Below are 16,991 nucleotides of genomic sequence, written 5' to 3'. Positions count from 1 at the left end.
GAGAGACGAATGTTGTTAATGAAATCAATGCATGGCACAACCACGGGGGGGGACACATTTGAGGAAGAATCTAAATGTGTGAATGAAATGAAAGGTTTTGTAAAGCAAAGAGAAACACAGCACAGATCTCTGGGACCATGTGAGCCGGACTGTGTGTGGGACACAACGAAGCATCTCACAGTTAGAACTGCAGCTTCAGTGTGATCACAGACACGTGTGAACACACCTTAACCTATAGCCAGAGACGGAGCGGAGGAAGGAGAGGGGAGAACTAAAAACAAATCCGCTGCTAAATGTTTTATTTTAAATGACACAGTATAATTATTTATTACTTCTTAATTAATCATGTTAAAAAATGTCAGCTCAAAATTGTCTGCGAGCCATATCGTGTCATCGAAAGAGCCATAGGTTCCCGACCCCTGCTCTAGGAGGTTTTAAAGTGTCAGTGTGTGCTGATTCCTCTCAGGATCTTCCATCAGGCTCAACAGCGCCCCCTGCAGGTGGAGCTGCATCACTGCATCAGACGAACCTCCACCTCAGAAACAGGTGGAGCCCTTCCTCACCAGAGTGGAGGTTCAGAGGCTTTGTTCACTGCGTTTTGATGAAATTGCATGAATCTGTCATAATCTAATATTCATCAGTGTTGCTCCTGCCCCCTTACAGTCAGTGCACCTCTCTGCACCCCGAGCTCCACGGGAAAATCTGATTTGCATGCCCCTCTTTAAACCTTCATAAGAAACTGGAATTATTCTTTCCAGAGCATCTGAAATTACAGTTGTTCTCACTCTTAGCACATGATGTTCAGACAAAGGAAACAAAAGGTGTGAAAATGTGTCAGACATTGGGAGAAACAGAGAAATGTGGAGGATGCTGGAAGAGGGCAATAACATCCTGCATGTAGTGAGTGTAGCGTGTATAACATGAGCTGTGAGTGACATGTGAACAAAGCCCTCTGCACAAAGCTTCAGAATATAGAGAGGAATGAACGTGGAAAGTTTGGTGTATGTAAGTGCTGCTGAAGTGGAGACTTCTGCTGAAGAGTGTGAGAAAAAGCTCCTTTAGAGAAAAGCTCCTTTAAAGGACTTAAATATCTCATAGTACCTTATAAACCAACTAGAGCATTACGCTCCCAGACTGCTTACTTGTGGTTCCTAGAGTCTCTAAGAGTACAATGGGAGCCAGAGCCTTCAGCTATCAAGCTCTTCTCCAGTGGAACCAGCTTCCAGTTTGTGTTCGGGAGGCAGACACCCTCTCCACATTTAAGAGTAGGCTAAAGACTTTCCTTTTTGATAAAGCTTATAGTTAGGGCTGGCTCAGGTTTGCCCTGGATCAGCCCCTAGTTATGCTGCTATAGGCTTAGACTGCCGGGGGACACCTCCCTGCTCTCTTCCTTCTCTTCCTCTCTCCTCCCCTCCCTCTCTCTTCTTCTCCCTCTCTATCTGTATGCATTTATGTAAATGTATGTTACTAACTCACCATCCGGGGTATCATCCCCGGAGTGTCTGTCTCTCATGTGGCAGGTTGCCACTGATAAAGTTTACGTCAGGATCATGAATCGTGACAGCGCCTGCTGACCTGGTCCTGCTGGACACCAGGAAGCCTTATTGACATTTTCCTGGATTCATCCATACTTTCTATTTCTTTTTTTTTTCCAACACAACATAATTTCTGTCAAATGTTGTATTTGTACTATGTTGTTTATCCTGTACACACGACATCTATTGCACGTCTGTCCGTCCTGGGAGAGGGATCCCTCCTCAGTTGCTCTCCCTAAGGTTTCTTCCATTTTTTCCCCTTTAATTTTGAGGTTTCTTTTAGGAAGTTTTTCCTTGTGCGATGCGAGGGTCTAAGGACAGAGGATGTCGTAACCTGTACAGTCTGTAAAGCACACTGAGACAAATGTATAATTTGTGATATTGGCTATACAAATAAATTTGATTTGATTGATTTGATAAAGATATGTATTGTAACATTCATACATGTTGTACACACTACAGGTGACAGAGTCATATGTGTACACACTACAGGTGAACAGGTCATACATGTTGTACACACTACAGGTGAACAGGGTCATACATGTTGTACACACTACAGGTGAACAGAGTCATACATGTTGTACACACTACAGGTGAACAGAGTCATACATGTTGTACACACTACAGGTGAACAGAGTCATACATGTTGTACACACTACAGGTGAACAGGGTCATACATGTTGTACACACTACAGGTGAACAGGTCATACATGTTGTACACACTACAGGTGAACAGGTCATACATGTTGTACACACTACAGGTGAACAGAGTCATACATGTTGTACACACTACAGGTGAACAGGGTCATACATGTTGTACACACTACAGGTGAACAGAGTCATACATGTTGTACACACTACAGGTGAACAGGGTCATACATGTTGTACACACTACAGGTGAACAGAGTCATACATGTTGTACACACTACAGGTGAACAGAGTCATACATGTTGTACACACTACAGGTGAACAGGGTCATACATGTTGTACACACTACAGGTGAACAGAGTCATACATGTTGTACACACTACAGGTGAACAGAGTCATACATGTTGTACACACTACAGGTGAACAGAGTCATACATGTTGTACACACTACAGGTGAACAGGGTCATACATGTTGTACACACTACAGGTGAACAGAGTCATACATGTTGTACACACTACAGGTGAACAGAGTCATACATGTTGTACACACTACAGGTGAACAGAGTCATACATGTTGTACACACTACAGGTGAACAGAGTCATACATGTTGTACACACTACAGGTGAACAGAGTCATACATGTTGTACACACTACAGGTGAACAGAGTCATACATGTTGTACACACTACAGGTGAACAGGGTCATACATGTTGTACACACTACAGGTGAACAGGATCATACATGTTGTACACACTACAGGTGAACAGGGTCATACATGTTGTACACACTACAGGTGAACAGAGTCATACATGTTGTACACACTACAGGTGAACAGGATCATACATGTTGTACACACTACAGGTGAACAGGGTCAAACATGTTGTACACACTACAGGTGAACAGGGTCATACATGTTGTACACACTACAGGTGAACAGAGTCATACATGTTGTACACACTACAGGTGAACAGAGTCATACATGTTGTACACACTACAGGTGAACAGAGTCATACATGTTGTACACACTACAGGTGAACAGAGTCATACATGTTATACACTCTACAGGTGAACAGGGTCATACATGTTGTACACACTACAGGTGAACAGGGTCATACATGTTGTACACACTACAGGTGAACAGAGTCATACATGTTGTACACACTACAGGTGAACAGAGTCATACATGTTGTACACACTACAGGTGAACAGTAGAACAGGTCATACATGTTGTACACACTACAGGTGAACAGGGTCATACATGTTGTACACACTACAGGTGAACAGAGTCATACATGTTGTACACACTACAGGTGAACAGAGTCATACATGTAACTAACAGATATCATGAAGCTTCCCCACTTCATGACTCACATCAACACAAGTTTATATTACAAGTGTTTAATATGTACATGAGGCGTTATGTAATGTAGCTGTGGAGAGTTTAAATCTACACACACAGTTACAAACTCACACTCTCATGTTTCCTCTAAACGAGTTGTGGAAGATAAATAGAATCTAATTGATCGGAGCATTCCGCCTGTAATGTCTCACATGTAATCCCGTGTTTGATAATAATGTGCGTTTGTTTCTCTGACTGATCTCCTGATTTAAAGACACAAAACTGTCAATCACACACGACTCAAAAGCAGATTCTCGTTAAAGCAGATTTTAATACCAGATTCTTTTATACAACACGTTAAAAATAAATCCCATCATCTCGTCAGGAGAATCTGAGTGATTACATTTAACACACACACACACACACACACACACACACACACACACACACACACACACACACACACACACACACACACACACACACACACACACACGGCGTCCTGTCAGTCGTCAGGCTCGGTGACACACTGCTCCACGATCTCCCTCAGGTTGGGGTTTTCCATGGCGGCCGCGACTCGCTCCTTATCGTTGATCTGCTTGTTAACTGGAGACACACACACTGTTACAGCGAGACAAGACGACCCACACACACACACACACACACTAATAAAACTCACTATCTTCTTCAGTAGAATGCGTTCCTTCTGAAATGTAGATTTCCAGCTGAGAAGAGAAAGAAGAAGAACTGATGTTAAAAGAACACTTCATGTTACTTATTCAATTAAGAACAAAGTAAAGAAACCAAGAGGATTGAAAACTGCAGAATAATAGACCAGGACACGTGCAGCAACAGGTAATAATGTAAACAGAATAAATACTAATATACCACAATGTACAACATACAACGAACAACATACAACGAACAACATACAACAAACAACAACTTACAACGTACAACAAACAACGAACAACATACAACTTACAACGTACAACGTACAACGAACAACATACAACTTACAACGAACAACTTACAACGAACAACATACAACTTACAACGTACAACGTACAACTTACAACGAACAACTTACAACGAACAACATACAACTTACAACGAACAACTTACAACGAACAACATACAACTTACAACGTACAACGTACAACGAACAACATACAACTTACAACGTACAACAAACAACGAACAACATACAACTTACAACGTACAACGTACAACATACAACGAACAACATACAACTTACAACGTACAACGTACAACATACAACGTACAACTTACAACAAACAACTTACAACGAACAATGTACAACATACAACGTACAACGAACAACGAACAATGTACAACATACAACAAACAATTTACAACGAACAACGAACAACGAACAACATAAAACATAAACTTATAAAGTACAGAATAAACATACAACGTACAACATCAACGTGCAGTTTGGAGGGTTGTTATCTCCGCCAGGTATGAGCCTGTTTATCATGCGTTAGGTTGTGTGTGTGTGTGTGTGTGAAGCAGCTTTAATGCAGCAGCTCTGCAACACTGTGTTTACAGAACCTGCTCTCTGCTTCTCTCACTCGTTAATGAAAAGCTTCTTCTGTTCGCTTTGAAAGAGGAGAACGTTCATGAATGTGTTCATGCGATCACGGCCTGTTGACCATGTTCCACTATCATCATTAAAAAGCTTCCTGCTGTGAACTCACCTTGTGTTTGAACGGCAGACATCGCTGCAGCTTCACTTGTAAACACAGACCTGCAGACACACAACAGAAGCATCAGACGAGCAAAGAACACAGATGAAGAGACGCAACATGTAGAGAAGAGTGTTGACGTCTGCGGGGAAATGAAGCTGCTGCAGAAACAGGAAGTTCAACAACACACCGAACTGATTCATTACTTCACTGAGGGCTGAATGTTTGGGAGGCAGCGTCTGATCCCAGTGTGGAGATCTCTTCAGTTAAACTTTATATAGTGCTTCTTTTAATGGATTGTGCTTCATGTCCACGTACTTCAGTCAGTGATTAATGTCGGGGTGGAACTGGTTGTTGATTCTCCTCTTTTCTGGATCAATTCCCAGAAAAGTCGATTCGCTACGTGCCACAAACAGCTTCATCATTTATTCATCTTAACTTCTTCAAATTAAAAAGCTGCGTAATCCCACCCACAGTTCTGTTTGTTGTTTGGTCGTTAACACAAGTTTCAACAGGTACAGATGGATCACAGCTGGATTACAACTGGATTACAGTTGGATTACAGCCAGCGCAGCACGTGAGCGTGTCCGCTGTGGAGATCATTTACAGTCCATCAGAGTTTCCTAAATTATTTCCTCACATGTTTTGTTATACTAAACAAATCAAAGACGTTCAGACGAATCACTTTTAAGAGGCTGGAATCAGTTTGGCCTGACACCAAATCATTTCCTGTTGATGCTTCAAATCAAAGCAAGAAAAAGGCTTTGAAGCCCCCCCCAAAAAGATATCCTAAAAAGATCAATAACAAATGTGTACAAGAAACATAAATATACAAAAACTATACAATAAACATACAACTCATTTTGTAATTTATTATTTTTTATCTACTTATTCATGATTATGTTTTTATACTTAGAATATTCATAAGAGCTTATTGCTAACATTGTTACAATGTTGAGGCCGCTGGGGAGATTTATGTCATGACAAAAATGGAAAAGAATTGTAATTCTATTCTCCCGTATTCTATTTGTATTCCCAAAATTAAATTAAATGCAATAATCCTGCAGGTACATTAATTTCAAAACAGGTAAAATGATTTAAGAGCAGAACAATAGCTTCAAATAGACCAATGTAGTTGCAACATTCAGATTTGATTTCTTTATTGAATATTTAATAACTTTCCTGTCATTAGTGCAACGGTCGGACTTTATGTTGCAGCTCCAGTTACACTGAAGTCACGAACATGAATTGTGCAGCAGTGCAGAACATTAAAGTCCACTGCAGCCGCTTACTGCATGTCGATAAATTATAAAGCTTTACCAAAGCTATGGAACACTTTACCTGCAGACATTAGGGAGGCAAGCTCGCTCAATATCTTCACAAGTAAGCTAAAAACACATCTCTTTACTTTAGCCTTTTAATAGTGATATTTTATATCTCTTTACTTTAGCCTTTTAATAGTGATATTTTATATCTCTTTACTTTAGCCTTTTAATAGTGATATTTTATATCTCTTTACTTTAGCCTTTTAATAGTGATATTTTATATCTCTTTACTTTAGCCTTTTAATGGTGATATTTTATATCTCTTTACTTTAGACTTTTAATGGTGATATTTTATATCTCTTTACTTTAGCCTTTTAATGGTGATATTTTATATCTCTTTACTTTAGCCTTTTAATAGTGATATTTTATATCTCTTTACTTTAGCCTTTTAATGGTGATATTTTATATATTTTTACTTTAGCCTTTTAATGGTGATATTTTATATATTTTTACTTTAGCCTTTTAATAGTGATATTTTATATCTCTTACTTTAGCCTTTTAATGGTGATATTTTATATCTCTTTACTTTAGCCTTTTAATGGTGATATTTTATATCTCTTTACTTTAGCCTTTTAATAGTGATATTTTATATCTCTTTACTTTAGCCTTTTAATGGTGATATTTTATATCTCTTTACTTTAGCCTTTTAATGGTGATATTTTATATATTTTTACTTTAGCCTTTTAATGGTGATATTTTATATATTTTTACTTTAGCCTTTTAATAGTGATATTTTATATCTCTTACTTTAGCCTTTTAATGGTGATATTTTATATCTCTTTACTTTAGCCTTTTAATGGTGATATTTTATATCTCTTTACTTTAGCCTTTTAATGGTGATATTTTATATCTCTTTACTTTAGACTTTTAATGGTGATATTTTATATCTCTTTACTTTAGCCTTTTAATAGTGATATTTTATATCTCTTTACTTTAGCCTTTTAATGGTGATATTTTATATCTCTTTACTTTAGCCTTTTAATAGTGATATTTTATATCTCTTTACTTTAGCCTTTTAATGGTGATATTTTATATCTCTTTACTTTAGCCTTTTAATGGTGATATTTTATATATTTTTACTTTAGCCTTTTAATGGTGATATTTTATATATTTTTACTTTAGCCTTTTAATAGTGATATTTTATATCTCTTACTTTAGCCTTTTAATAGTGATATTTTATATCTCTTACTTTAGCCTTTTAATAGGTGATATTTTATATCTCTTTACTTTAGCCTTTTAATAGTGATATTTTATATATCTTTACTTTAGCCTTTTAATAGTGATATTTATATATCTCTTTACTTTAGCCTTTTAATAGTGATATTTTATATCTCTTTACTTTAGCCTTTTAATAGTGATATTTTATATCTCTTACTTTAGCCTTTTAATAGTGATATTTTATATCTCTTTACTTTAGCCTTTTAATAGTGATATTATATATCTCTTTACTTTAGCCTTTTAATAGTGATATTTTATATCTCTTTACTTTAGCCTTTTAATGGTGATATTTTAAATGAATTTGCAATGTTTGCAACACCTGGTTTAACATTGAATGTGTAAAGGTAACTGAGATAAATTTCAGAGTGTATTTTTGAAAAGCCTGAGATCAAATAGACTGTGTTACCACGGGAACAAGAGGAAGTTTTTCTGATAAATATGTATTGGAGAAAAACTGGCTTTAACTGAAGGGAGTAAACCAGCTGAAGGGCCACAGGGGCCCATTGTTGATCTCATGCTTTCAAAATATGTTTCTGATAGTTTAAAACATTTACAAGAATGGTGTGATGATCCCGGCAGTAGGGTCGTTAAGTACGGCACAGATACAGACACTAGGCATGATCTCCTATGTTATTTTAAACTATTTTAATTCTGCTATTTTTATAATGGTACTTCAGACTCATTTACATCAACACTGTGATTATTGTACTGTAAATGATCTTATTCTGTCCTTGTACTAATTGTTATGTTTCTGCTGTGAAGCACTTTGGGCTGAAATTCTTGTATGAAAGGTGCTCTACTAATAAAGCTTATTATTATTATTATTATTATTATTATTATTATTATTACTGTATACTGTATTTGTATACTAACAATAAAACTTAAACACTTAAAGCTTCTGTTAAATCCTTCATTTGAATAAAGTGAATGATCTGACTGAGTTAAAATGTTTTTATTAAATCATTTTCGAAGCAGAATATAATAACATAATAAAATCATGTTGTGAATTTTGGAAATAATAAAATAAGACTTTTGGAGTTATTGGATGTTTGGATGAATCCTGCCCCTCTGGAGTCTGAGTCAAATAGTTTAATACTGATAACATCAGTGCAGCCGACTGCACAGATACTTTAAACATGAAGATATGCAGAAATAAATCAAACAAAACGTTGCATTAGAACTTGTCTGTCGACGTTGTGAATAAAGCTTCAAACTATTCGCTCCAGACCGAGTTCATTATTCCTCAACAACATGAGTCATGGTTTTGTAACGTGTTAATTAAAGTAAAGTATAAATCCCAACAGTAGTTAGTATTATTATATACACGTTTAATTCTGCCACAAAATAGCATCAGCTGCAGATGAAATCCTTTTAATTCTCACTTGTGATTAAAAGCTTAAAGCTTTAACGTCTCACACAAGGAAAGAGCTTCATCTGGGGATCAGAGAGTGCTGTGGTTGTTGCTTTGATCAAACTCCACAGATCATTAAATAACTGAACTTATAATAAGTGCATTTAACATTCATCAGCAAACAGCAGCATCTCCCTGTTTCTGAGAGAGAACAACACATAAGCAAAACTAAATAAACTGTTATTTAGTGGCTCAGTGAAACACTTTTGTAAATATTAATAATTGGCCTAAACTTTTACCATTGTTATGAATCTTAATATTATTTCACTGGTTTGGTTTCTAATTCTGATTAAAGATTGGAAAAATAAATAGTGAGACATCTTTTTGTTTATTTATTGTCTGAGCTGGAACCAAAGCATCAGTTCTACATGTTGGTTCTTCATCAGCAATAACACGAGTCAGCCGTCACGCAAATACAACCACACTCCATTCAGAAAACTGCTTATTTTAGTTCTGTTCAACTACTAATCCCAACACACCAAGCTGTGTGTGTGTGTGTGTGTGTGTGTGTGTGTGTGTGTGTGTGTGTGTGTGTGTGTGTGTGTGTGTGTGTGTGTGTGTGTGGCCTTCAGAAGATGAGGTTATTCAGACCTTGCTTGTTTGTATTCCTGTAATGTCAGCAGAGCGACTCACCGATCAGAGTGGCCAGGGAGCAGTGAGGGACGGTTGGAGAGAACTTGATAATGATGAGGTACTCGTCGTCCCCGAGCTCCTGGACCTCCACACATTTCTCCGTCACCACGTCCAGCTCCTCCAGGGTGTTGGGCTTCTCTGGGTCCCGGATCGACCGAATCACATCTGATAAGAGTGCAGGAAACAAGAAGTGTCGGTGTTTACTGAAACTAACATTAAGGCTAAAGCTAGACAGTAAGTAGTAACACATTAGAGTATATAGAGCCTGATAACATTAAACTGAATCAAAATCAAAACATGTTATACAAAACATATATAAATATATATATATAAAATGTGTTATTTAATGAGAACTGGTTTCACTCCTGCAAATGAAAAACCTAATGCATCGATGAACTAATAATAATAATAATAATAATAATAATAATAATAATAATAATAGAATACTATATTATTAATGGATTTGATTGCTATTAATTAACTTCACCATATCATTTCAACTTTAACATTACAAAACCTAAACTTAAACTGCATCCTGTTTCATACAGTTTGATGTTAAAGTAATCATTTTCAAATAGAATTGTTTCTATTGTCCCCGAGAAGGTTTTTAGTGGCTTCCAGAAAAATAATGAACGGTTTGATGAGAAGAAAAAAGTGTAACAACAGTATGTTATGGTAATTACTGTTCTGGAATACCATTATTTAGTTACAGTAGAGAAAGAATTCCAGTTTTGTACAATACCGGTCCTGGTGTGTCCTGACCAATCCAACCACACCAAACTCAATTCAGAAAATCAGCTATTTATGAACTACGTGTTCCCATTAAGCACCATTCACTCCGACCAATATGTGCCTCTCACTCCTATCAAACCAAACTCCATTCAGAAAACCATTTATTTAAGTTCTGTTCCAGTATGAATCCCAATATGCGCCGGTCACTACAAAAATCCCTAAACTCTATTTAGAAAATCATCCATTTGAATTCTGTTTCAGCACTGGTCATGTGACTTTAATTATAAACTCACCAAACTCTATTCCAGAAATCAACTATTAAGTACTGTGTAGTCCGAAAGTGTTTCATTCACTCCAATCAAACCAAACTCCATTCAGAAAACACGTTATTTAAGTTCTGTTCCAGAAATAATCACAATATGAACCGTTCACGACAAGCAGACCAAACTCCATTTACAGTTCTGTACCAGCACTAGTTATAAGATACTTTAATTACACACCAAACTCCATTCAATAAATCGTCTATTTAACCTTGCCTTCAATGCGGGCGACCTGTCATAACGAGCTCACTGCATCATACAGTAAGCATTGTCTCATCAGATAACAGTGTTCGGCACCTCCACTGACTCCACAGCAGTAACATCAGGCCTGCTTCACTCACCGTACACCTCTAACGCTTTCTCCTCCATCTTTTTAGTCTTCAGGTCATTCCTGTTGTCCAGAAAACTGTAAAACCTTAGTGGCAGTTAACGACACAAGACTGAGCACTATTTCCACTCTTTAGGAAACGCCATAATAAACAGGACTGCCGTTAGTGGATCTCTATCTTATCAGGAAATACATTTAACGCGCTCTACACATGAAACTGTACACAGATCAGCGGGTGTTGCTGCAGCCAATCAGCGGCTCCGTCTCGCTTCCGCTTCCTATATTTTCAGGGAAAAGCAATCGATGATCAAAAGCTATACTAAACGATTACTTATTTTTGATAACATTGATCAAAGCTTACTTGCATTTCAACATGTGTTGCTATAAATATGTTTTAAAAAACCTTCCTGGAAGCTGCAGTGACATTTGACTTATTTGTGGGAAACTGGCAAATTTCAAACACACTTTTATTATGTAGATATAAATGTATACAAACCCTGTACCTTTTCGTTATTTAATTTTAATTTTTTTCATTTGTATTACTTGTATTATTATATAAGAAAATTACAAATTTCATCCTTGGTGTAATTATTATATATATTGTTTATTGTCCAATAAAAAAGTAATACAAGCATTTTATTGAGTCTTAATTTTGACGGTGAGGCTAGTGTAATAATCTAAATGTCAAGTGTGCAAGTAAACACAATTTATAATAATGTTAGTTTCATGTTAGCTTACTAACAACACTAACATTTGACACTAATTTCATATTTGGGGAATTGACATTACGTTGGTATCAGTTTTGATTTTAAAAATGACTCACATGAAAATGTAATAAATGTATTACATTACATTACAAGGTATTACATTATCAGTCACAATCACAGTCACAGGTTAAGTGCATTTCATTATTATTATTATTATTTTTATACATTATTACATCTTCAAGATTTATGGGCTTAATTTACTAGCCACATTACTTTAATGGGAAACAGAAAAAAAATAATTGTGTTGCTGAATAAACAAGTATGTATAAATGTAAAATAATTCATGATGTGTATTTGTTTTAAACATTTTAAACGTTGATCACGAGTTGCAGCGACATCGTCATTTGATTAAGTAGACTTTTGTTTTTAGCTCGTCTCTATTGGTCAGATCCGGTCAGCTGACAGGGCAGACAGGTCACGTGACTGCTTTGACAGGAAGAAGCGTCCAAACCTTCCTGGGACTGTCGCTATAATCAGCTGAGTGTCTTCTTCAGAAATGTCTCGTAGCTCACTTCCTGTTGAACAAGTGGTTTGTTTAACGTGTGGACATGTTGGAAGCGGAGAGCAGCGCCATAGAGGTGTGTGTGATCCCGGAGAACCGACACTGCGGACAGGTAGCGGACATCCAGAAAGCTCAGCTGGCTCCTGGAGGCTCGCTGCTCGGGTGTCTCGGGCTCGGCGGGCGCCTGGTGGTCTGGGACCCGGCGGACAGAGAGGCTCCTCCGGCCGCAGTGGACGGATGTCACGCAGAGTGAGTCGCTTCCCTTTTTGCACAATACAGTTTGTTTTAGTCTGACTCAGGACATTTTTATATTCATTTCAGAAAATAGCAATACATTGTCCATTTCTAGCTCCTAAAGATCCCAATGTGTCCTCTTTAACTTGGGGTTTTGTCAGTTTACTATGATTTAAATCACAGAAAGCACCACATCCTCAGAGTATAGTGGCACACCTAATGCATCTTCACTTGATAAATATCTTTAATCGATTATTCAAATGCTATTTACTGTATGTTACATTATTTTCGAGCTTTCTTTTGGATTTCTGTTTTGTTTTATTTATATATATATATATATATATATATATATATATATATATATATATATATATATATATATATACAGACAGACAGACAGACAGACCTGTCTGTATAATATATATCTATCTATATAGATATAGATGTGCTGATCAATCAACTGAGGAATGTTCTTTGATTGATCCATAGTTCAGCAGCAGTTCACCCCCCCCCCCCCCCTGCTGTGCTAAACACTCAGTATCTGGATTTCCCCCTCGTGCTGGGACCTCCCAAAGTCCCGATAATTACTTTTGTTGGACGAGATATTATCCCAGAAATAATTACGATAAACGATGTTCTTGTAATGTTGAGACCCTTTATGCCACTGATATAACAATAATGCATAATATAATATATTATAATATATATATATATAATAATAACAAGTCGATAGCGTAAATGTTCATATATTGTACGATATATCGAAAATGTAAAAATGGTAGATGTGTTTTACGATAAGTCAAAATTAAAAAAATAATGGTGATGTCTATGTATCGTACGATTATTTGAAAATGTTAAAAAGGCCGAGTTCATGTTCATTTATCGTACGATAAATCTATAACGTAAAGATGGTTAAAGGTTACGTCCATATATCGTACAAAACTCAAAGATGTTCATTTTAATATGATATAAAACCGTTAAAAGCAGGAAATGTCCACATCTGAGAGGCTAAAAACAGACATTCCTTCATAAGTTGGATCATCGTTGCAGCTCTAATGTTTCCAATAAATAAAAGGTATTATGAAGCATTAAAGTTCATGCAAGGATATTTTAGACAATAGCCTTCAAAAGAAACCAACGTGTTGCACTTCTGCTCTTCCCAGTTTCTCCTGGGAGGAGGGTCCCGGTCGGGGTGTCGGCAGCTTCAGGCTGCTGGCTGTCGGCTCTCAGTGGGACGTGAAGCTGCTGGAGGTGGAAGCAGAGCGTTCAGCCTCCATCTCTCTGCTCCGAGTCTCTGGATGTCCTGCAGGTCGTCTGCTGCAGACCGTCAGAGAGCAGGACGACGGTGAGTTCTGACCCCACGCATATACAGAATATCAAACATGTAACTAACAGATATCATGAAGCTTCCCCACTTCATGACTCACATCAACACAGTTTATATTACAAGTGTTTAATATGTACATGAGGCGTTATGTAATGTAGCTGTTACACACACAGTTACACACACACACTCTGATGTTCTCATGTTCCTCTCGTCTGAAGAAGATGTTCTGGAAGATAAACTAACCAGTGCATAACAAAGTCTTTGATTGTAGTGTCAGTACATTACAGATCATTGAGCAGACGCTCTTATCCAGAGCGACTTACAGTGCACTAAGTACAGGGACAGTCTCCCTGGAGCAGCTCAGGGTTAAGTGCCTTGCTCAGGGGTACCCTGGTGGCAGCCTGGTGTTGAACTCTCGACCTTCTAGTGTTTAGTTTTGGAAGGCGTACCACTAAACCACTAGACCATCACCACCCTTGTCTCGCCTTAATGTATACATATTATAATATACTGAGTGTTTCTTTGCAGGTGTGTGTGAGCTGCAGTCGGTGTGTGTGTTGTCGTTTGCCGCCGGCCTCGGCTGCATGCTGCTGAACGGTGATTGGCTGCTGCAGCTGCAGTGGCTGCAGACGGAGGAGGAGCCGCAGACGTTATCCTGCTGCAACATCCGGCTGACTGACAGCAGCACACACACTGCTGTGCACCAGTGTGTGTGCAGAGACACCCTGTTCGTCCTCAGCTCCACCGGACTCATATGTATCCTGAATACTGTGTATACTAATGCAAGCCATACAAATACTGCTGCTGCTAGTGCTGCTGCTGCTAGTGCTGCTGCTGTTTAGTGCTGCTGCTGTTAGTGCTGCTGCTGTTAGTGCTGCTGCTGTTAGTGCTGCTGCTACTGTTAGTGCTGCTGCTACTGTTAGTGCTGCTGTTAGTGCTGCTGCTACTGTTAGTGCTGCTGCTACTGTTAGTGCTGCTGTTAGTGCTGCTGCTACTGTTAGTGCTGCTGTTAGTGCTGCTGCTACTGTTAGTGCTGCTGTTTGTGCTGCTGCTGTTTGTGCTGCTGCTGCTGTTAGTGCTGCTGCTGTTAGTGCTGCTGCTGTTAGTGCTGCTGTTGCTGTTAGTGCTGCTGTTACTGTTAGTGCTGCTGTTAGTGCTGCTGTTAGTGCTGCTGCTACTGTTAGTGCTGCTGTTTGTGCTGCTGCTACTGTTAGTGCTGCTACTGTTAGTGCTGCTGCTGTTAGTGCTGCTGTTAGTGCTGCTGTTACTGTTAGTGCTGCTGTTAGTGCTGCTGTTAGTGCTGCTGTTAGTGCTGCTGTTAGTGCTGCTGCTACTGTTAGTGCTGCTGTTTGTGCTGCTGCTACTGTTAGTGCTGCTGCTGTTAGTGCTGCTGCTGCTGCTGTTAGTGCTGCTGCTGCTGCTGTTAGTGCTGCTGCTGTTAGTGCTGCTGCTACTGTTAGTGCTGCTGTTTGTGCTGCTGCTGTTTGTGCTGCTGCTGCTGTTAGTGCTGCTGCTGTTAGTGCTGCTGCTACTTAGACTGACTTAGCTATGATCAGGACTGAAGTTGCTTAAGAGATTTAACTTGATTAAAGTGGAAAATTATATTAATATACTTTTACAGCAGTTTTTTAAAGGAATGCACAAGAGTTTAGCTAGTTCTGATGAAACTAAACAAATTGGAGGAAGTAGGTAACTAACTAACTAAGTCCTTGACGAAACTAAACTAAAGGAAACTAAGCTCCACAAACATTACAGTACACACAACTTCATTTGTTCATCTGTCAATACTAAATGTATGTTCACTAAACTACATGAAACAGAAGTTTAACAAATAAAACCTTAACTTCGAGTCAATTTACTGACTGTTTCCAGAGCTTTCAGCCACACCTCCCTGTCTTCCTCAGTGGAGTTATGAGTTAACATCCCGTCTTCTTTAACTGTGAGCTCCAGCGGTGTTGAGCCTCGCTGACGGCCGTCTGCTGGCCAGCGTTGACCTCCCGGCTTATCTGACTGCTGCTCCGGCAGAGGACGAGCTCCTCGCCTCTCCTTCCTCCGTCTCCTCCTTGTCCTCCTTCTGCCTCCTCCAGGTGTCAGCTGACCTCAGCACGGCCGTCGCCGTCACTCAGACTCACACCGCCGTCGCCGTCGACCTCGACCACTACTTCAGGTACAGCAGTAGGAAGCTTCGGTTTCTTCTTCCTTTGTTGTTACTCAAAATGCAACAATAAAACATGCAAATCCTCAGAAAATGGACACATGAACAGATAACTGCTCACAGGAATAATGTCAGCTGTCCGTCTCTTCTGCCAAATGTGAAAGAAGGACATTAAAGGGACCAGTTAATCCTGCTCGGTACCACTGAGAGATCAAACTAACCTCTGTCTTCCAGTTTGTATACAGACCACCTGCTGTGTGCTGCCCCCCCCCTCTCGCCCCCCCCTCCGGCCCCAGCATCCAACAGACCAGGACAGCCTGTCGAGCTCCACCTGCAGCCTCGCCGCCCTCGGGTCGACCTTCGGCACCGACCGGTAAACTCACAGACTTCACTTTTGAAGATGAGACGCAGAAACAAGAACACGACACGATGTTCAAGTTTACTGACGAGAACAAAGACATGCAGAGTTAAATCATGAAGCACATTAAAGTCTAAAACATATGTTATATCTAATCAAACCTACGTTACTGATTTAGTTTTTTATTGAAAACGTAGTAAAAAAAACACCGTGGTGGAGACCTGTCAATCACAGGTAGCCCCGCCCTAAAGAGACGCTGCTTTATCCTCTACTTTTAAATGTTTCCATCAGTTACTAAATGAACATCATGTTGAAGAAGACTTAAAACTACAGACTGAGACATAAACTCATCAGGACAATGTTACTGAGGAAATAAATCAAGAGAGAAGAAGAAACATTTTCTCATAGACTTCTATACAACCAGAGGAGTCGCCCCCTGCTGGAGGT

General features: G+C 38.8%; 2 protein-coding genes across 2 annotated transcripts in view; one reads left to right on the top strand and one right to left on the bottom strand.

Moving 5' to 3' along the window:
- Positions 1-3,833: 3,833 nt before the first annotated feature.
- Positions 3,834-11,466, bottom strand: ciao2a (cytosolic iron-sulfur assembly component 2A). The gene is made up of 6 exons (XM_029433114.1): positions 11,215-11,466; positions 9,822-9,986; positions 5,247-5,296; positions 4,202-4,247; positions 4,019-4,128; positions 3,834-3,980 (listed from the first exon to the last, which is right to left on the bottom strand). The coding sequence occupies exons 1-5, from the start codon at positions 11,240-11,242 to the stop codon at positions 4,028-4,030; spliced, it is 390 nt and encodes a 129-aa protein (XP_029288974.1). The 5' UTR covers positions 11,243-11,466; the 3' UTR covers positions 3,834-3,980; positions 4,019-4,027.
- A 914-nt stretch (positions 11,467-12,380) lies between these two features.
- The window catches only part of spg11 (SPG11 vesicle trafficking associated, spatacsin), a 34,256-nt gene continuing 29,645 nt past the window's right edge, over positions 12,381-16,991 (top strand). Inside the window, 6 exon segments of the mRNA XM_029433415.1 lie at positions 12,381-12,719; positions 13,868-14,049; positions 14,560-14,787; positions 15,982-16,198; positions 16,421-16,460; positions 16,462-16,559. Of these exon segments, the coding sequence (XP_029289275.1) occupies positions 12,517-12,719; positions 13,868-14,049; positions 14,560-14,787; positions 15,982-16,198; positions 16,421-16,460; positions 16,462-16,559 (968 nt within the window). The 5' untranslated portion in view covers positions 12,381-12,516.

This window comes from Cottoperca gobio, chromosome 6 (assembly GCF_900634415.1).
Source record: "Cottoperca gobio chromosome 6, fCotGob3.1, whole genome shotgun sequence".
NCBI classification, from domain to species: domain Eukaryota; kingdom Metazoa; phylum Chordata; class Actinopteri; order Perciformes; family Bovichtidae; genus Cottoperca; species Cottoperca gobio.
This window is presented reverse-complemented; position numbering and strand designations above follow the sequence as displayed.